At 43.5% G+C, this 22152-nt stretch overlaps 1 protein-coding gene across 1 annotated transcript in view; it reads left to right on the top strand.

Annotated features, from left to right (window-relative positions):
* The window catches only part of LOC144773280 (cohesin subunit SA-2-like), a 550419-nt gene that overhangs the window by 313672 nt on the left and 214595 nt on the right, over positions 1 to 22152 (top strand). The window contains exons 21-22 of the mRNA XM_078658214.1: positions 11804 to 11891; positions 16649 to 16732. Of these exons, the coding sequence (XP_078514340.1) occupies positions 11804 to 11891; positions 16649 to 16732 (172 nt within the window). The remainder of the gene's footprint in view (positions 1 to 11803; positions 11892 to 16648; positions 16733 to 22152) is intronic.

The following is a 22152-nucleotide window of genomic DNA, read 5'->3' as shown; positions in this document are numbered from 1 at the left end:
ATGTGTGTGCTAATTAGTCTGCCTATTCTAGAAATGAATTCACACATTGGTGAGCAAGTAAATAAACGCGGCATCCTATGGCAGCTAAGAATGTAATTGTAATCTGGAGGTGACCGGCTGTTTCACAAACAGTACTTTTGATAACTCTTATGAGGAGCACATCCATATTATATGGGATATACAACACAGCAGTAGCTTAATAAACGCATGGCTGTCTTCAGCAAACGTTCTGTTTTAAATAGAGCTCTTACCATGAAAAAATGTACAGTCAGAGTTACACTTTATTCTTGTTGTAACTCATACCTCATTACTATATCTCAAAAGCAAGCTAATGGGCATCCTACCCCTGGCCAGCCCGCTCCATCTTCAAAACCAGCTGCATCATTTACTAAGCCATCATGACCATCACCCCTGCCTGTCTGGATGACAAGCTTACCATCTTCAGTTGCTTACCATCACCTGCAGCCAGCACACCATCAGGCTGGATATAAAGAAGTGTAAAAATAACAAAGCAACATGCCTTCTCCATCTATCCACCGAGGATCTGGAACAACATCCCTGTATCCATTAGGACCGTCCTAATCCTGCTCCAGTTTAGAAAAGAGCTGAAGAAGACATATGTCTTTAAAGAACACATTGGTATGATGGAGAAATAGGCCATTCCTGCTGCCAGAAATCAGCTACCTCTTCAGTAAGTCGTTGACTGGATCTTTGCCTTAAGCCTGTCAGTTCTCATCTGCCTTTTAGTTAGGGTCACAATATACATATACCACATACTTATATACATATATAAAATGCTTTATGTGATTCAAAACAGATAATAAAGCAGAATTCAATATTCATGTTGTCAATGCTGATGTGCGTGATGGATCAATTAAAACAGTGTGTGACCGACCCATTAACACAATTTGTTGTATATTACTACAACAGGTTACCACTTCATCAGAGCCACTACCTCAACTACTATTATTAACGACCTGACCCTAATGCCAGTCCTAACTGTGAATTAATTGGAATTCATTTAATTAAATTCTGTAAGAAACCTAAACCTAACACAACTCTTTTTCCAATATTTTGTTTATTTTTAGTAAAGTAATTAAAAGTAACCATAACCTGACCCTAATGCCAACAATAGCCATTAATTTATTTAAGTAAAATTAGGTAGGTAACCTTGCCCTAATACTAACCTAAGCCCTTTTGCTAAATTATTTTGATTTTAATTAAATCACAAATAACCAGCTCAACTTGTAATTAATTTGCATTCAGTTAACTAAGTAACTTCAACTTAGCCCTTCTGCTTACCCTAATTCTAAATGATATGTGTTTAATTAAATAAGATTAAAAGAAACTTAAACTAAATGTAAAGCTGACACTAATCCTTAATTTAAATAATATGAAATCAAAAGTATATTAATTTACCTTACTGTAACACTTATCCTTAATCTAAAATGTTAAATAAATAGCCCTAAACTAAGGCAGACCCTAACCAAACCACTTCATTACATAAAAGTATTCCTAACCCTTGAATCTATGTTGTTAGTGTTTTCTAAAATATCCTTTTAGTCTTGAGAACCCAAAAAACGTTGATTAAAGTTAACCCCATCTTTAGGTTGAACCTGGGCAGAGCACGCGCCTCTCTGTGAGGTATGCTGTATTCAGGTATGGACTTGAAGCCCTGCCCATTTCCCACCCATCATTTCAATTGCTCCTGTTACTGTCCTTTCGAAATCGTTGCTTTTGATTCATGAATAGGCTTAGTAATCCCTCCTTGGTACCACCTTGTCTTCATTTGTAACTCCCATAAGGACTGGACTTTTTACTTATGTTGTAACACAATCTGCTTTATCTAGTCTGTGAGGACTATTTTCTTTAATGATTTTCCCCTATTCCACCCACGGCGTGCTTTTGCCACCTGCTTTTATATTTTTAGTAGTAATGGCGCCCGGTCCACTTAAACTATAGCGGCCGCGCTTCTTAATTTATTTAAATTGCCAGCGCGGTCCACTTTAACTATAGCAGCCGCGCTTCTTTATTTATTTAATTTGCCAGCATGGTCCGCTTTAGCTGTAGCGGACATGCTTCTTGATTAATTTATCAGTGCTGTCCGCTTTAACTTTAGCAGCCGCACTACGGAACCTTTGTTTTTTTTTATTGGTGAAAGCACCTGATGCAGTGCTTTCACTTTCATGGTGGCTGCACCTTTTTCTTTAGGTGCTGCTTGACGTATTCAGGTTACAACGAGCCACGTCTAAAGAAAGGGGCGCGGACGACATTAAACTGAAAGCATGGTATGGGGCACATTTGTTGTGAACTTTACAAACACATTTTTTTTGTAAAAGCGCACTATTCTGTGCTTTAACTTTAATGGTGACCACGCCCCTTTCTTTAGATGCGGCTCGCTGTAACCTGAATATGGCGAGCAGCGTCTAAAGAAAGGGGTGCAGCCACCATTAAAGTGGTCTCGCCTTTGCGAGAGTTTGAGCTATTGGCATTATAAATGACAATGCCTTTCATATGTGTGTTGGTTCTCAAAACACATAAATAATAGGCATTGCCATGTACAGTGCCAGTAGCTTAAACTCTCGCAAATAAGAGACCTATTGCATTGCAAATTCTTTTTTGTATAGTAGCTTCGCCTAACTGCACCCTGATAGTGGCACCTTGGTGCAAGGCCGTGGTGTTCACACATTGTTTTCAGTGAGTTAGAAAGCAGATACAGCCATCCCGGAACGCTGACACACTGAATGAAAAATGTAACTTGCATAGTCTACATTCTCAGCAGCACTGTCTGTACAATGAGAGAGTGGAGCCCCCTACTGACGAGACTCACTAAAGGAACATTTTGTGGCTGCTAGATTGGCTGCAACAGTTGCTTGTGGAAAAGCAGGTGCCATTACCGCGAGAATCAGCCTTCCCTCAGCAAGAATCTGGGAGTGGCTGCCTTGAGGGACACGTGCTCTGCACATTAGTAGCCTGAGAAAAACTGAATCGTGCTGGACTGTACTATAAGGTTTAGAGCTCTTTTCTTCACAGCTTGTTTTATGACAAGAAATTTTGTTGCAGGAACGTGTTAAGGAAATATTAAGGCTGCATGCGAGAAAATGTGTGTGCACTGAAGGACTGTATCTTTCGACCCCTGAATGTGCAGTTTGTTTGCAATTAACAATTGCAGATTAGTCATTTTTTCCAGTGAAAAATTGCAGATTGATTTCATAGTGTTTTATTGGATTCGGCTCTTCATTGTCCCTGAGAAGATGTGCAGAATTACTCCCCCCCCCCAAGGAATGTGAGCTATATTTGAACATAAACATGTGTTTTTGCAAATATATACCGATATTACTTGCCAGTGTTGTACAAACTACTTCCTTCCTGACGGTCCACAGAGTTTCAGGTGAACCTGTGCATCCATTTAATTTGAATCGCCGGGTAACAGTTTCTAAAGTAGCCAAAAAACAAAATTACACCTGAGATAAACGAATTACACAATTGCTTACTGGCACTAAGGAACAGGAACCCAAACACGATCACAATCTCCCAAAAAGTGCAGAAGAGAAGACACTTGGCAGAGAAGAACCAAGCCTCTGCTTGGTATGGAAACTTGGATGGCCCACCAGCAGGCAGAAGCAAATAGACATGAATTTTATAGTGTATCAGCCTTAGCTCTGTATACCTGACCACCCAGCAGCAGTTTGCCAAAAATATGCACCCGGTGTGGACCTTGTCCTGAGGTACAACGTTTCAGAACAGAGCATCTAACTGTCAAAAATTGGGGTCCTAAACCTTCATGTGCCTCATGTACTGGACAAAGAGCCTTGCATTAAATACGCTGCTCCACTAACAACCAATGGGATTGAGATAGCAGCAGGGGCGTCATCACAGAACTGCTTTTTGTAATCAGTCTAGTTGTTCATTTTGCAGGGATTGAAGGAGCAGCAGAATGTCTTCATGCATCCCTAGTACAGGCCATTACAATATTGTAGTATTGTAAATATAATAGACCCTGTAGCTAAGCGGTGTCTGGATTCAGAGAAGGAATTTGCGGGAGGACTTTCATTTGATAATTGCATGAACTTAATACTGCACACAGTTTTTCATCAATTAGAAATCTAAGGTTCCTGGCAATCAGAACAGGGTTACTTAGGCTAGTCACCCAGGGATTCCTGAAAAAATCATGAGAGAGTGGCCTCCACAGATCTTGTTGCCAGTCAATATCAGAATGTTGAATGGCATCCAAAGCACAACTGCCATGAGGGAGAAGCTCAGCACAAATGCTGCAACACATTTGGAGTGTTCATACACTGGATTATCTCATTAATGTCTATATGTGTATACAAGCTACACCTATAGTTAGAGATTAGCTCACAAAGCTGCAGGCTCAGTGTGTTTTCTTAATTTACTCCCTAGACTTGTCTCACTTACGGCGATCTTTCCCTCTCTAAGGATGCAATGCACTCCAATAATATAGTGCCACAGCCTGCCTCACTCAAACGAAAAAGTAGGATGTTTGACCATGGTGTCAACCACAAGTTGAGTGTTCTAACAAGATAATTCTGGACTCCGCCCCCTCATTTGCAGCTATTCTCAAATCGATGTCAGGCTTGATTGCATAATCTTCAAAGCCCTTCAGCTTCAACAATGGCTTTCTAGCAATGTCCCAAGCAAAAAAGTCTTAAATTTGTAATTAAAAAAGGCACTCTTCACATTGCTGCAACAAAATAATGTTATAGAACTGCTTCTATCCCAAGGAACACACTCCTGATTATTGTACACAAGTTTCTGGCCAACTCTGCTTTGCCTGTTGAGTGACGGCTGACGCTGATGTCCAATGCTCAACACTGTGTATTGCGATCCGGCTGTGGAAGACGCTGAAGCCGTTCTTCGTGCTCTGCGCTGGAGAATACACGAAGAAGCTGGAGTTAAGCTAAGCTGCAAAAAAAGTTTTTTGTTAGGATTCTATTGATAATTGGGTCACTGGCCCTAGCAGTAGTAGAGCGATACAACGGATTTATTGACTTTGTTGACCTGCAGTGGGGGACTTGAGTGTGACATTGCCAGCCCCTGCGGGTGAGCTGCGAGGGGCCTGGTGTGTGGCAGGGAGCTTAGAGAGCACAGGTGAACTTGCAGGAAATAAGGCAAAAGCTGGGGACATTGGTTAGGGCCGTTGCCGCTTGAACAAAGATATGGAAGGAACGGTATGCTGACGAAAGCAGAGTCAGCACAGTACATAGTATACACTCGCATAGCGCAGTCACTGAACAAAAAAAAACATAGCAGAGGTAAGTGCTGGGGGTTTTAATCTTTGGATCATCTTTTGATAACCTATTAACAATAGTTATATTTCAGACAAAGAGGTAAAAATGATTGGTAAAGCATACAGATACCCTGAAAGTTGGTAAAGCTGATAAAGGGTACGAGCAGGAAGTAAATTAGTGGATGAACATTCTATAATAAGGACTCACTAAACTAAAGAGAATTAAGGAAGGTGTCCTGGATAAAAAAAGAAAAACATCAGTAATCCAGGACCTAACTAAAAGATGGCGCCTGGAAAAGGCAAACTACGAAAGGTGCACAACAGTCGGCCACAGGTGGACATTGATACTCTTAAGTTGGACTCATGAAGGGAGTACTGCAATCCCTAATGAAGAAGGGTTAAGGACAAGATTGAGAAGCATGGGAAAGAAACATTCAGCCAAAAACAAAACGCAAATGGAGAAGGAGGCAGCTTGAATGTTCAGATCGATCACGGACTTTGTAGTCAAACATTTTAAAATAAAGCAAGTCTTATCAGCTTCACATATAATAGGAGGAGAGCACAGTTTGGAAGATGACAATAGAAGTCAAGGCTGTATAGATCTTTGCACATCTTTGACGAGCCAGCAAGATTTGTTAAGGCACAAGGAATTTTCCTTACAACCTAGACTTTCCTTGTCACCCCGGCTTTTCCCACCTCAAGATAAAGAGGCATCTCAACTGGTGGAGAAAAGCACAGAGGGTGAGGAAGGAGATAATAATATGGCCTCGGAAAGGGAGCCAGAATAGACTATGGAACGTGCTCTGGAAACAGAGAATGAGGACATATAAGACTCTGTGTGCAACTCATCAATAGGGATAGAAATTATGGCAACACCGTCGGCTTCAATGTTGGATATAATGTTAATATTACAAAAGACACTGCAAGGTCTGCTGGGGGTAAATGTGATGAACAATGAAATCCTGAAAACCCAAAAAGACGAACTGCAGAAAATTGTGGTAGAACTAAAAGTAATAGGGGGCCCCCCTACGTACCGTGCAGGGAGGCCCCCTCACTTTTCGTTACGCCAGTGCCGGGACCATATGCTGTTGATAGTTAGACCTGTAAAACTGCTAACTCACATAAGGAAAGTATTGGGGATGTTCGCTGGCAGATGGAAATGCAGAGTGTGTAGATTCCCAAATGACCCATGTTAATAAAAAAGCGGGGAGAACCAACAAGATAATGACAGTATATACCCCGGCCCAAAAAGAGAGGAAGATCTCGGGGAAGGGGAGAAATGAAAAACTACAGACTGAAAATAGTGTGGTAGGCTCAATGTACGAAAGTAAGCAAAATACACAACAAAAACATAAAAGACGCAAAGGAAGGGAAATGGAAGGATGCCTCTAGAGAAAAAGATAGGAGAGGGAAAGAGGGAGTAAATAAGGAAGTACAACACCCACAATAGAATAGTGAAAGGACCATAGAAAATCTACAGGGGGGTAGATATAGCACCAAAAAGAGAACTTTAGCTTGGGAGGAAAACGGAAGTAAGAGGAGTGTTCCAACTAGCAAAAAGGGGGGGGGGTTGAGTGGGGTCTGAAGGTAAAGGAAAGAAAAAAGACAGTAATATGTGCATATATTTTGAACCAACCCAATTAGGTAAAGATGGTAAAAAAATTAGAAAGAAATGCTTCTTAAATCGATCTCAACTTCTCTTGGCTTTTTTTAAATGTCCTAGTCTAAGTGACATAGAAACCAACAACCTTAGACAAGTTGAGTTCATACCGAATGATAAAAGGAAAGATAGTAAAAACAACATTGATAAAAGCAGAGAAAGAACTACAAAAGGAAGGGATAAGACTAGTGACAGAACAAGAATTACATGAAAGAATACAAGAAAGTGAACAATTTTTGAGGTATCATGCAGGACTCGTGGCACAACAGATTAGATTAATAGATAGGACATATGAGGAAAAAGGTAAAATTAAAATCTTGCTGGGTATTGCAGAAACAAGCAAACACTGGGGCGCAGGTAACATTGAAAATAGGTATGCTGGCCTATCTCAAACTGTCTCGGATGAAGAGGGGTGTTTGAGTGAAGTCGATTAGGATACTGGGTTGTCACACAGCCTGGGAATATTAACTTGGAACATTAATGGGCTTGGAAGGAGGATGAAATTAGAAGTTCTTGAAAAAATTGCTAACACACTTGAGATCTTGTGTTTTCAGGAAACTTGGCTGTGCGATGAAACCCTCATATTCGATGGGTTCACCCAAATAAATAAGCCTGCGATAAGGAGTCGACAGGGACGCTCCGCAGGGGAGATAATGACTCTAGTATCTACTAGGATTGCGAGAAAGTTAAAAATGCTAGAAGTAAAATTGAAATGACTTGGGGTCAGTAGAGTGTTTTTATGAGATCCCGACCCGGAGTATGAAAGCATGATAATTGTGAATGCATATATGCAAAGGGGACCCCGGAAAATTATAGAACAGAAATGGGGTATTTTAAGAAAGACCTGGATCATTTATGCGATAAATATGATAAAGATATGCTTATTTTAATGGGAATTTTAATTCTAAAATTTACCCAAAAAGGATTAATCCTTGGTTCACAGAAATGCTGGGTACTTATGGTATAATGCAGCAAGCTTCGCCAAAACTAAAATGTCAATACGGGACATGGCACTAGGAAAGTATCTGTCTAGTAAAAATCTTTTCTGCTTGAATCGCAGGATAGAGACTGATCTGCCGGCAAGGCATATGTTTAAGCTTGGTTTGAAATTCTGCCCAATTGACTACAGCTTGATGTATGCATGGAATTTTTAAAATATTAAGTGCTTTTCAATAATAGAAGAAAAGGAAAGTGTTCATGATCCTTTAAAATTTAAATTATGTAGTATTTTCTGTCCGTTGTTCTGCAGACTATATGGGTTTTGGATGATGTACCAACGTACTCAATGCCATGCACATTATATATTATCCTTGCTAGGCTTCGCCCATTTGGTACCTTGGAAAATCAATACAGATTTATTGTTTAAAAATATTTAAATATTTAGGGGGGAAAGGGCCCCACAAGAAAAGATCATTCCTCTACATGTGGATTACCCAAGGCGCCTCTCCACAAGAATGACAGATGTATGTATGGAAAACTGGCTGAGCTGCAGCAGAACCTAATAGTGGAAATTGTAACGGTCATGAATCTAGAGACGTTTGGAAGTATAATGAATCAAGTGGTACAGAGCCTGAGGGTCAAAGTAAAAAGAACTTTGACCAACGTTAAAACAAATGTGGAGAACCATAGAAAGAGAAAGGAATGGTTCAGTGAGGAGTGTCTGAATTTAAATAGGTCAGTAAGGAAAGGGAAGAGAAGCCTTAAAGTGAAGTATGACAATGTAAGTTATTGTAATCTGGTCAAATTAAGGAAAATGTATAACGCTCTTATCCGAAATCAGAAAAGGAAATTTAAGGATAAATGATGGAGTAATTTGCTAGAGGCAATAGAAACGAAGAATGTAAGAAAGTTTTGGAAGTTAATCCAGGATGGGTCAGGTAAAACTCAGGGTGTAATGAACTATGTGGTGGAGGAAGCTGCTTGGGAAGAATACCTGTGTGAAATTTATGGTGAAAGGAAAGAGCCATTAGACAGAAATAGAACTCACTGGGAGAACTATATCTGAGCACGCTTCACAGTAGAGAATATAAAAAAAACTATAGGTAGCATGAAGATTAGCCGTGCAGTGGGCCCAGATAATATCTCAGTTATACTATTAAAGACGCGACTAGGATGGTGAGCAGACTTTTTATCACGATCATTCTCTTTCATACTTGACACAGGACAATTCCCGGAAAGTTGGAGAGGGGCTATAACAAGACCTATCCATAAGAGAGGAGATATAAGGTTCCCCAAAAACTATGGGTTGATTAACCTTCTAGATGTGAGTGAAAACGTTTTTGCAAAACGTATTCTCTAAATACTGAAGGATTGGGTTGAACTGAAGTCATTAGTCCCCCCGGAGCAAGATGGCTTTAAAAAGGGTCACTCTACAATTGACCATTGCTTTGCTCTTTGGTCTATTACAAGAAAGCCGGTCGAGCAGAGAGGAATATTGTTCTGCTGCTTCGTAGACTTCTGTGCTGCCTTTGATTTGGAGGACCGGCATCGCTTATGGGAAACAATGATAAATTATGATATTCCAAAGGAAATCCTGGGCATAATACAGGAGTTGCACAAACATAATTGGGCCCAAGTTATTATTGATACAGAGGGTTCCCTAACGCAAAAAATAGAAATTAATAATAGATTAAGACAGGGGTGTGTGCTGGCCCCATTGCTATTTTCTATATTTCTCGCTGACCTCCCCAAGACACTGGTGGGGGCAAAAGGCGCTAGCCCTAGAATGGAGGGAAAACATATATTGTGCCTTTTGTATGCAGACGACCTGGTAATTTTAGACCAGACAGAGATCGGTTTACAGAGGAAGTTGGATATATTCAGGGATTATTTTAGCCATAAACAGCTAACTGTAAATATGGATTAAACGAATGTGGTGTGCTTTGGTAAAAAAAGCTAATGAATTCTGTTTGCATCTGGGAACCAATACATTGGAAACAGTTACTGAGTATAAATACTTAGGAATTTGGTTTGAAAGGTCCCTCAACTGGCATACCTATCTGGAGGCCCTAAAAGCGAAAGGCCCTCGCTTTGGTCACCGGGGCTATGGGGAGATGTCACTTAGACCAGTTCTGAAAGTTTTTATTGCCATGATACCGCCGCACTTGCAATACGGAGCTGAATTACTCTGTATCAGTGGTAAAAATGGATGGGATCCTGTGGAGGGGAAATGTATTAAGACCTTAATGTCCATGCCCGGCTCCTCCATGGTGCAGGCCAGCAGACTAGAGGCGAGTCTGATCTCATGAACTATATTGGCACACATGGCTCTAATCAGATTTTGGGGGGAAACTGGGTCAGGGAGAGGAACAGAAAATCTTCCATTGGTATAAAAATTAGATCCAGTATAGTGAACTAAAATAGGCCAACGGGTCAGAAAAAATCTGATATCTGTTTGTAGAGACATGAAAATGAGCCTCTGTCATGAAACCCTCCAAGTTGAAGTCTCTAAGGGGGAGTTGAGATCTATAGGAAGAGAACTATCCTGGGAAAGGGACTGACAGTATCTGGGAGGGAAAAAGTCAGTTAAACTTGTGCTAAATTCCTGGCAGAAGATAGCCTGGTTCCCTTACCTTGATATCTTACCAAATCGTTGGCTGAGGTGTGAAGTATTAAGAGCTAGAATTGACGTTAATCCTCACTATGCAAATGGAAAAATAAAAGCAAAAATGATCCAATCTGATGGTAACTGCACATGTGAGTTACACACAAAATGTGGTACACAGCATATACTAGTGGCTTGCTTAAAGGTCCTGCCTTTGCAGGAAATGATTTTACGTCCACCTTTTTTAAAATATAGAATAGTAAACCGAATACAGCCTGTAGAGTTTCTTACTGATATGTGCCATTTCGACACTGCAATTGCTATTGGAAGGTTTATGACTGCAGTTAAAAAGCTCTGCATGGAGGAATTCAATCAATAAGGTGTTCTTATGAAACATTTTTAGCAGTTACAATATGATATGAAATGTAATATATATATTTGGAAGTTTAAATGTCATTGGTTGTACTTTGGTGTTAAGTGAGAACTTCTAGAGGAGCTAACCTTATACATTAAAGTGAAAATGCATTTAGTATACAAAGTTATTGGTGGGGAAGTTAAGAATGATTAGGCTAGAGTACTGCACTTTTAAAATTAGAATCTGTAGAAATGTTATAGTTATTGGAGTATGAAGTGGTATCTAATATTATGATCTTTTATATATTTTAACTGAATGGCTGGTGTATGAATTTTTGATGCCGGAATTGTAGATATTGTAATTATTACTATTTAATTTTTAGATAGGGTGACTATATGTGTTTTATGTTGTTTAAAGACCATTGGTCTAAGTAAACATTCTTTTTGACTTGACTTGACTTTGACTCTCCTTTATAAACTAAGATAAGGCCTTCGTCAATTTCCTAAAAACTTTAATGTTTAGTACTCACCTATCTTCATTCCACTTACTGATATCCACCCTTTCTCCTCACATATCCTGCTTGGGTTTTGTTTGTAGTACAGTTTAAAACTTTTTTGTAATTCATTTGTATGTAGATATGTCACTTTACCCCCCTTCTATTCTATTCCCATATCTGCTCTTTGAGATTTCGATCTTATTGATTTGCATTTGTAAAGCACGATTATGCCATTTTAGATAAGGGTTTTACTACATAGAAATACATAAATAAGGCCATTGTGTATCAATATGTTTCCCCCACAGACACAAAGTGAGTATAACACTTTAAAACACCCTGGCCTAAATGTATAAATAATAATATTAAAATTCATATATCCATATTTCTTTGACAAGAGATTATGTTCCATGGAAAGGAAATATGTTTTTCCAGCTGTCTCTCTCTTTATTTTATTCTGCTAACAGGTCTTTTTATGAATGCAATATTTTCTTTCACAGCTGCCACAATCTCACAAGCTTAAATGTGTACAGCAGGACTTCAAGACTACTGAGTTTTGAAATGGAGCACCATATTCTGTCTCCTCAGGTGAAATGCAGATTTTGTTGTACTGTGGAAAAATGCTTCTTGTGAATTGTAGTGTCAAACATTAACATATATTTTGATTTCACATAAACCAATTTGCATTAAAGAATTTAGCATGGCAGGTAAGTCCTTAGATGGCTCTGTAATGGAGCATCATTGGACAGCCTGCTGAAATGCTAGAAACTAATTTGACAGACATTTAGAGTTGTCCTATTTTAACATAAAACCTTGTCTGTATGTTGCATACATAAATATGACTGGATAAGTTTTTCCTGATAGTAGTTTTCTGCCATTCTTGATACTTACCATGCCACTTTTCCCCTTAATATTAACTTTTCCATTTAAATTGTAATCTGGTTTAAATAAAGAGGTTCCTGTCCCTCTCTTTTTCAGGCTCTGTTTGAAATCCTAGCAGTGCTGTCCCCACAACCTATGCCATACGTCCTGATTAATATTGGTGCTTTTTTGTGGTGGCGGATTTTATTGTTACATTGCCATGAATTATCATCCAACCCCAATAATGGCATTCTAACTTTTTATTTCTCAGTTCATGTATAATTTTCTGCCTCAGTGGCTGCAAAGTGTGTTTGTGTTCACCACCTTTAACAAGAAATCAGCAGCTGTGTGTTATGTGGGATATTACATGAAAAGCAGTAAGTAATACGCAGACAACAATACAGTGGTACAACCAAACTCCAGACATCAGTGGTACAAACAGACGCCTCTCAGGAATCAGACGTTCGGTCTAAATAACAATACAAAGTCATATGTTCGAGGCATGTGTGGTTGCGGATAGACATGCTGTGTATACTCCTGCCATCTAGTGTTGGATATGGATGTGTGCAAGATGTTTTTCTTCAAAGAATTCTCCTCACGGGTGAACCCCAACTGCAACCCTTGACCACCATGGAGGCCATTTCTCCCGTAGCCAGCTTGGGTTTTGACTTGGAGATCGAAGTCTTGCCGCCCGGCCAGCATGCGGTGAGTATGAACCTTCCTTCCCTGCCCCCTCGACACCACTTGTACTTGGAGCAGCCCCTGCCCAGGAGCCAGGCGTCTAGCCTCAAGCCCTCTGACAGGCTTCTGGTCCACCATTGTGACCTGGTCATGGTCGGCACCAAACACACGCTTCGGACCCCAAGCCCAGGCTCGGCGTCAAAGAAGATCTTGAAGCCGATTCATTCGGCCCTGACAGTCACCACCTTGGTGCTGACTGCTGCACCTAAACGTCCTTCGGAGCTGAAATTTTCATCCTCAAAGCCTCTCTCAGTGCTGGTGACCCCCACACAAGCATCAAAATCCTCAGCATTGGAGACTGACTTTTTACGCCGGCTCCATCTAACCTGTGTGCCAGAGGATGCAGGGCAAACTTTACACCCGTCAGTGCCACATCCTTATTCATCCTCACACTGAATATATTCTAGCCCAGCCACCAGCATTGACTAGAGATTGATCCAAGCTGAAGCTCAGCTTCGAGGAAGCACTTGATCTACTGCCACCGCCCAAGAGCAGGAAAAGCACAACAAAGCCACTAGCCCTCTGCCATTGCCTCACCCACCTACATTCTCCCCCCTTGCTTCTATCACACCATCACCCACCCTTTGCCTGTTAAAATCTCCTTTCTTTCTCTCCATAGGGGTCACCACACTTTAGGTTTGGGGGACAGGACATTTTCAGGGGACCCAGGGACTCTTGTGACATGCATCAACAGTATGATTCCCGGGATCTTTATGACATGGAAACAGACTCTGACCTGTATCCCACATGTCCCTCCCTGTCAGATGACACTACCTTGTACCATGAGGTCCTCAACAGAGCAACCTCTTTTCATAAAGTGGAGATGCCCAAGAATGCCATAGACTAGAACTTCCTGTTAGAAACCCTTTCTTCCTCTTAGTGCTCCATGAAGTACTTTTCAATACTGAAGGGGATGCTTAAACTGGCTTCAGATATTTCCAAACAGCTAGTTAAAGCTCAGGAAGTCACCCACTGGGTGGGCGAAAATATAAGACCTCCTTCCATGACCCGGTCTAGATCAAGGGTCAACCCCACCCCACCCCCCCCCCCCATATTTCATTGGTGATCCACACTGCCTGAAAAAGGACCAGTGCACAGGGCACTGGCCATGCATCCCCTTTGGAGAAAGAAAGTAAATGAATCGATGCAACTGGCAAACACGTCACTGTGCAATCCGCCAACCAATGGCACATTGCTAATTCCATAGGTTTGCTTTCCTGGTATAACAGGACTCACTGGGATGAAATGGAGGAACTTCTCCAACATCTCCCAGATGAGTACTGTAAAAGGGGCCATAAGATAGTCCCAGAAGGCAAACTCATCTCCAGTAACACCATAAGATATGCCCGTGATACTGACTCTGCCGCTCATGGCATCAGTTCTAGTGTGCTCATTCGCAGACACGCCTGGCTCTGTGACTCTAGCTTAAAGCCAGATGTTCAACAGCATCTCCTCAACCTGCCCCTTGATGGAGAGCACCTCTACGAGCTGCAGGATGATGAGATGCTGGAAAAGATCAAGATGGACACAGAGATTGCCAAGGCCGTGGGCACCCTCTGAAAGCTTTCCCCTCATGGGTCCTTTCAGCAGTCTGCCTACTGAGGTATCTCCAAGGCCATGTCCCCACTGGCTTCCACCTCCTTCTAGTGCCAGCAGTCTCAGCAACCCTCCACAAGTGGTTATTTCCGAGGCAACAGCTTCAAAGGTAGAGGCAAAGGAGGTTCCCCCAAGGGAACTGACCTTGCCAAGCATTGACCTGCCCCTCCTTCCCCTGATCACACAACACCTGTCAGGGGTCAACTCAAAGTGTTTTTCACCTCTTGGCAACAGATCACCTCTGTCCAATGGGTATTAGACATCATCCAACATGGTTACTGTTTGGAGCTCACTTCCACTCCTCCTTACATCCCTGCAGACACGTCCTCTGCCCACAACACCAACGCCTACTTTGGGAAGAGGTAGACGCTGTCATCCTCATGGGCTCCTTAGAACCAGGGCCATCACACCTACAGGGTACAGGGGCGTATTTCCTCCTTTTTCTCATTCCCAGGAAGGACGAGCCCTCAGGCCTATCCTACACCCTGGGCCCCTCAACGGATACATTCTACAGGATGTCATTCCACTAATGCGACAAAATGACTTAATGGATGCCTATGACCTCAAAGATGCCTACTTCCACATCCCAATTCATCCCACGCCCTGTCGCTACCTCCGGTTTGTGGTAAGTGCAAACATTATCAATTCAAGGTGCTGCAGTTTGGTGTTACCAACACTCCCAGAGTGTTTACAAAGTGTTTATCAGTAGTAGCCGTGCACCCGCGGCGCAAGGGCATCCATGTGTTCCCTTACCTGACAACTGGCTGATAAAGAACGCAACTCAGAAGCAGAGTCTTGCACACACTAATGCCACTATAAACCTTTTACACGACCTGGGGTTTATCATCAACGCCACCAAGTCCCACCTACAACCCTTTTTGAGATTTAACCCTCCGTAAGGTATATGTCATCGACATAGGACAATGCGTCTGTGTCAATTTCTTGTAAAAATGATGTTACTTGGGCAGAGAACAGACCAGGGCTGTTCTTATACCCCTGAAGGAGTTGACAGAATCTTTTCTGAGACCCCAATGGTGTGAATGTGGTTAAACCTGTGCTTTCAGGCGCTATGTTTTGGCAGAAAAAAGCCATTTGAAATTCTAATGTTGTTTTTGTATTTTGTGTGCACTATGTTTTTCATTAGTGATGTACTGTGTGCATTTTGCACTGCAAATGTATGTGTGTGACTGTGTTAAATGTCTGTAGTCTAAAGACTAGGCGGGATGAATGATCTGGTTTCGCTACTAGAAACAAAGCATTCTTCATTGATGAGGTACAAGGTTCAATGATGCGTTGATATTCTAGCTGTGTGAGAATTTCTCTAACTGGAGCTTTAGCTTCATGCTTTATTTGATATTGTGGTTGCACTTGAGGGCTGGAACTTATAGGCATTATGTAGTAAGGTGATTATTTGTCCCAGCCTACATGGTTGTAGTATAATGCCAAGGCTTGTGCAAGAGTCCACTCCGTGGCATACGTGCGTTTTACTGCTTCAATCAATCAATCAGAACATTTGTAAAGCACACTACTCACCCGTGAGGGTCTCAAGGCACTGGGAGGAAGGGGTGCTGCTACTGTTTGAACAGCCAGGTCTTGAGAAGCCTCCTGAAGGTTAGTAGGTCCTGGGTCTGCGGTAGGAGGATGGGGATGGTGTTCCAGGTTTTGGCGGCGAGGTGGGAGAAGGATCTGCTTCAACTTCAAAGCAATTTGAAGTTGAAGTAAATTGAGAAGCAGAGGGCATAACTTGGGAAATGCAGGACATGGATTTTTTTATTTTTACTTTGAAGATATATTGACTTTCAGTTACCTTGTTTCATTCTGTTTTCTGTGGTAGAGGCTAATCCATTATAGTAAGTCTGTTTTCATGATCAGATTATCTATTTTCATGATTCTGGAACCAAGTACTTCCTGTGAATTGCACGTACGTTCATTGAGGCATGGAAGCATGCATGTTCAGACTGGCATAATGGTTGAAAGTTCTTTGACCATTAGACACTTTTGCGAATGCTTTGATGCAAGTTAAATGTTTATGAATGCCTTTCAGCGAAGGATTGATCCCAAGCTGTATGGTCTGGCCTGGAGGCTGGTTAATGAAATGTAGCACTCGTCTGTCATATGCACACTAAAAGTTTATTTTTTCTTCACAGATCATCTTACCAGCTCTGCAGTGTACTTATTACTCTCTCCTCTGGCAGCTGACACCAGTCATTGAAGGACCTTTTTCTTCTAAGGTTTGATGAACTAAGTAGTTTAACATTATATGAGCTAGTTGCTCTGATCTTCTTAGTACTAATAACAAAGGACAGCATTTTCTAACATGGTTAACAAATTTATAGAAAATAAACCTTAAATCTGTGACCATGATGAAGTTGTAAATATTTATAAAATTGGGAGTTACTGAGATTAAAGTGTGTTTGAAGTTCCTAGAACGATTATATATCCGACCCCTTCCAGACGTCTCTCAAGTTTGTAATGGCCAATACTTCCCATCCCTTAAAACATACAAATGGGAAATGTGTCTCAACCATTTTGTTGCCCTGTTAGACGTGAACTCTGACAGTTTACTATCACCTTTGAGTGGAACCAGCAAGTAATTAGTCCAATTACTTTTGAGATCTGAGGCCTCTTCATATCAGTTGACAGGTTGTATATGGTGAGGCCCTGACAGTTTTGGATTGGTCAGTAAAAGCAACACATCATCTGCATATAGAGCTATCCTATCCTCTGACTCTCCCTCCCAGTGCTGGTCCCATATCAGGGCATCGCAACAAACCAACTGAGCAAAAAGAAGTGAGGGCAATGGGCAACCTTGACGGGTTCACATACGAATCGGGAATGGGTTTAAGACAACCCTGTTGATTCGCACATTTCCTAAATCGAGTCCCAATCTCCATATGTACAAGGGTCTTCTACAAGAAGGACCAGTCAACAGAATCAAATGCCTTTTTAAAATCAATGAGTAGAAGGTCACAAGGCTCTTGAATATATAATATACTGGCCAGCCTCCAATATATTATATATTGGAGGCTGGCCAGTGCCACATGCACATGGTGCATACAGTGGCAGGTACTGTGGCTGGGCATAAAGCCACATTGGTCTTGGTAGATCAGTGATGTTAGAACGCACATGAGCGTGTTTGCCAGAACTTTCACAAAGATTTTTTTCTCCATGTTCATCAGAGGGATGGATCTGTGTGAAACATATTGATTGGTGTGAGTGGGGGTCGTCTAGCCTTGTGGCCACAACAGTGGCTGAATCTAGTTCGGGGGGAGCACCATTTGTCTTGGTCTCACAGTACAGATCTAGCAGCCAGGGAGACAGGATCTCTCAGAATTTAGCACGTTATCCAGTTTTCCAGTAGTCTAGCCCTTCCCATCAGTGGAAACTCTAGTAGAATTCATGTTTGGTTTAGGCAAGTCATTCCGATTTGCCTCTTATAATGTTGATGCCTTGTGGGAAGTTCAACATCACTGTTTTAACCGCTTCATATTTGGACTGGGGTGTTGAGGTAACACATAAATGCTCAAAACGTAATACTGATTCTCTTTAAGAGAATCCTCAATTCCTATATTTGTTGGGAATCAGAAGTAGTTGCCGAGGCCACCAAGGGGAAACTTTTTTGAAGAAGTATTGCACCTCCTCTGGAACCTTTGGTAAACCAAGTATGAGGCACTCTGTCATAAAAGAAGCGTGCCTGAAAGGGACACTTCAAACCTAACAAATGTTTCTCCTGTAGTATAAATACAGCAGGTGCGGCTCTTTTCGCATATCAGAGGACAGTAGCCCGTTATATACAGTATTTAGGCAGTTAGCATTCCAGGACATGACCAAGAACGGAGTAATGGAAGATTTAGGAGTTGGGAAGTCTTTTGCCTCGAAATTCCATGCATTCTGGCTATTAAGCACAGTAACTCAGTGGGCCACCCTGACTGCAGTTGAATGTAGAAATTACATTGGTAGATGCTTAGGGTAACAAACACGACCACAATGTTGCGACATAAACAAACATGCATAACTTCTCCACCCCCAAGCAATCCCCATCCCATACTTCAACTCTAGAAATGTCTGTTGCCTAAAAAAAGCCCCATAGATCAACCATTATTCTAAACTATTCGGGGCATTAGTAATGAACCTCCTATGTAGGATCCTTTAGCAGAATAGTGCATTACTAATACATCTGTGGTACCAACAGTGGGCTATTTCAGATGGTAAACTTGAGCTGCCTGGTCTGTCAAGGCTCCAACTCCTCCTCCCCCTCCTCCTTCCCTTTCCACCCCAAAAGTGTCAAAGTCACAGTGTACCTTCATCGTCTGAACTTCTCATTTGGGATTCGGTTAAGTCTAGAAGAGCCTGCAAAGGCTGAGATGCGAGATCTTGTGTCAGTGCCGGGGCAGCTCCAGCCAATCCCCAAAGAGTCTGGTGAGACCCTGGAATGTCCACCGCCCCTGAAAGATCTTGTTCTACTTCTTGGTTTGGGCTGTCCGATCATCGGAGACGGTTTGTCCCATTGGTCAGGAGGAACATGGTTGTGGATCAGCATCCAAGCTCTTTCCCTTCCGTCGCCCAATCCCACGCCACTTCTAGAGTCTCAAAGAAGTGGTAGCGCAAGTTATAGATCACTTTAAGTTTAGTGAGGAAAATCAGCATATATTGTTGGTTTGTGGCACTGAGTTTTTGTTTAATAGCAAGATAGAATTTCTTTGTTTCAGGACAAATTTGGTGTAATCCGGAAATATCATGATTGGGGTAGACTAAAAGCCCAGGTTGTCAATTTTTCGTTCTTCTCAAAGGACTGTGTCTCTGAAATTTAGTGTCCAAGCAATTATAGGGCAGGGAGGAGCACCCGGTGGTGGTTTCTATGCTCAATGACTTATGGAGTTCTCAATCACGAACCATGATTTTTTTTTTTGTAAAAACAATTTTTATTGGCAATCAAGTGTGGAAGGTACATTACAGGGAAAAAAGGAATCAAGGCATCAGCCGACAGTGCAGTATATCAGTACAGTTCCAACAAGACACCTTTTATTTAGAACATTCCCCAACTGATCCATCCCACCCCGTATCCCACCTCCGAGTCCCACCCCCGTAGCCAGTGTGTCACATTCCATCCTCCCAATCGCTTACATGTTATCTCTTTCCTGTCCTGGATAGGAACCTCTGTAAAGGGTAAGTAATGTCCTACAATGGGGCATCAGGACCCCCAGATCTGCCATTAGTAGGTGTAGGTAGTGTGTGCTCCATGGTGGGTGTGAGGTATCCCCGAACTCAGTGTCCTCATCCTGGTGTCCCTCCCTCATCCTCGCTCTGGTCACCCTCTGGTTGCTGGAGTGCCACAACCAGGGCCTCCCACGCCCTAGCCACCTCCAGTGCTTTGTCATTATCTAGGCTCCTGGCCTGTCGTAGCCGCAAGGCACTCTCCGCTTTCGCCCAGCGCTCTAGAGTGGTCTTCCAACGCAAGTAGCTGGGACCTTGGGTAGATTTCCAGTGCATGGAGATTTCACGTTTGGCTAATATCAAACCCAAGTCGCAAAATTTACTGGTAATTCGAGTACGAGGGGTGTGGGGGAACCACAGTAATAGGCAGGTGCCCATGTCAAGATCGATCTGCCGGTCCGTGACAGCATTCAGGCAGGACGTCACCGCCTCCCAGTAACCCGCCAGCTTGTTGCAGGTCCAAAACATGTGGGCGAAGTCTGCGTCTGCCGTCCCACATCTAGGACAGAGCGAGGGTGCACCCTCGAAATATTGCGAGATTTTAATCGGTGTTAGGTATGCACGGTGCAGGGTAAAAAACTGGACCAATTGGAACCTGGCGTTCCTAGTGCCCTTCCATGCTCGGCGTAGTAGCTGTGGCCATGTCGTTTCCGGAATAGACCGCCCAATGTCCCCCTCCCATTTGGCTCGCAGCTCATCCAGGGGTCGCAGGGCAGCAGTCGATAACCGTCGGTAAAGGCATGTGACGGCCTTGTAAGTGCCAGCGGCCATTACCACGTATTGACAGCATTCCGAGGTCGGCGGCTCGGTTAGCCCACTCTTCCAGTGACGGCGAATACCAGCCACTAATGAAGCGTCGAGCAGATACCCACCCCTCGGCAGATCGTAAGAGTCCCGCAGCTCCTGAAAAGTGAGCAGCGAGCCATCCCTGTAGAGATCACCGACCATCTGCAGGCCAAGCTCCTCCCAGATCGCTAGTGCCGACCAGTCGCCACCATGTGGAAAGGCCGTGCACATCCCTAGCGGAATTTCTGGGGCGTAGGGACGAACGGCACCATAGCGCCTGTGGCACCGAAGCCAACAGCTGCGAATCGTTCGTTCCTCCAATGTTAGCTGAGCTAGGTCCAGTTTCTGGCCCAAGATTATAAACGAAATGATGTGTCTCGGGAACAGTTTGCCCGCCACATTCTCCGGGCCACGGAACTCCAAAGCCACCGCCTGGGTGAGCCACTGCAGCTGCGCCGCCAAGTAGTACCACTCAAAATCCGGGGCCGCAAGACCCCCGTCCGCTCTGGGGCGCATCAACGTGGTCAGCGCAACCCGCCGTCTACCCGATCCCCAGATGAACCCAGACGTTAGGGAGCGGAGTCTGTTGAAAACTGACGCAGGAATCCAGATCGGCAGGGTGCGAAACAGATACAACAATCGGGGAAGTGCCACCATTTTCAACAATGCGACTCGTCCCGAGACTGAAAGCGGTAGCGTCCGCCAGAAACCCATGCAACCCTGTAGACTCCGAATTGCCCTGTTGATGTTGCCGTCTAATAGGGCCACAGGTGAGTGGTAGATGAGGGTGCCCAGATAGGGGAGGCAATGGTGCTCCCATCGCAAGGCGCCCTCCGGTTGGGTGTCATCGGTCCCCGGAGTCAGCGAGAAGAGGCAAGACTTCCCCCAATTGACCCTCAGTCCCGAGAGATGACCAAAGTCCGACAGGAGCCGCTCGGCCCCACGCAGGGAGTCGTTTGCGTTCGCCAGAAACAGTAAACAGTCGTCCGCATAGAGAGAGATGTAGTGGGTGTCGGCTCTCAGCGGAAGACCTGCATACGCTCGACCCAGCCGGGCATGCGCAGCCAGCAGCTCAATAGCAAGTGCAAATAACAGGGGGGATAGAGAGCACCCCTGTCAGGTCCCCCGACCTACCGCGTAAGGGGCCGAGATGGTGGTCCCAGTTTTGACACGGGCCGTGGCCGCAGCGTAGAGCAAGGCAGTCCATTTCACGAAGCGTTCGCCCAGTCCAAAGGCCTCTAGTACACGGAGCAGGTATGGCCACTCGACGCTATCAAACGCCTTCTCGATGTCAATCGAGAGGACAGCGGCACCCGGACGAGCAGCTGCCTCTCCCCCCATGATCCGGAGCAACCGGCGCACACAGGTGGCAGTGGTGCGCTGAGGAATAAAGCCTGCCTGGTCATCATGTACCAAGGAGCGCATGTGGGTCAGTAGCCGCGTCGCAAGGACCTTGCTCAGGATCTTGTAATCCGTGGTGAGCATGGAGAGCGGGCGGTACGCCGAACGACAGCTCGCAACTCCCTCTCGCTTCAGTAAGGGTATCACTAAAGCTTCGCGAGTGGACGCCGGTAAGCACCCCGAGTCCCAGGCCTCTCGGTAAACCGCCTGTAGTCGCGGAACCAGCACATCCGCATAGGCCGCATAAAAT

The sequence above is a fragment of the Lissotriton helveticus genome, chromosome 8 (genome assembly GCF_964261635.1).
Source record: "Lissotriton helveticus chromosome 8, aLisHel1.1, whole genome shotgun sequence".
Lineage (NCBI taxonomy): Eukaryota > Metazoa > Chordata > Amphibia > Caudata > Salamandridae > Lissotriton > Lissotriton helveticus.
This window is presented reverse-complemented; position numbering and strand designations above follow the sequence as displayed.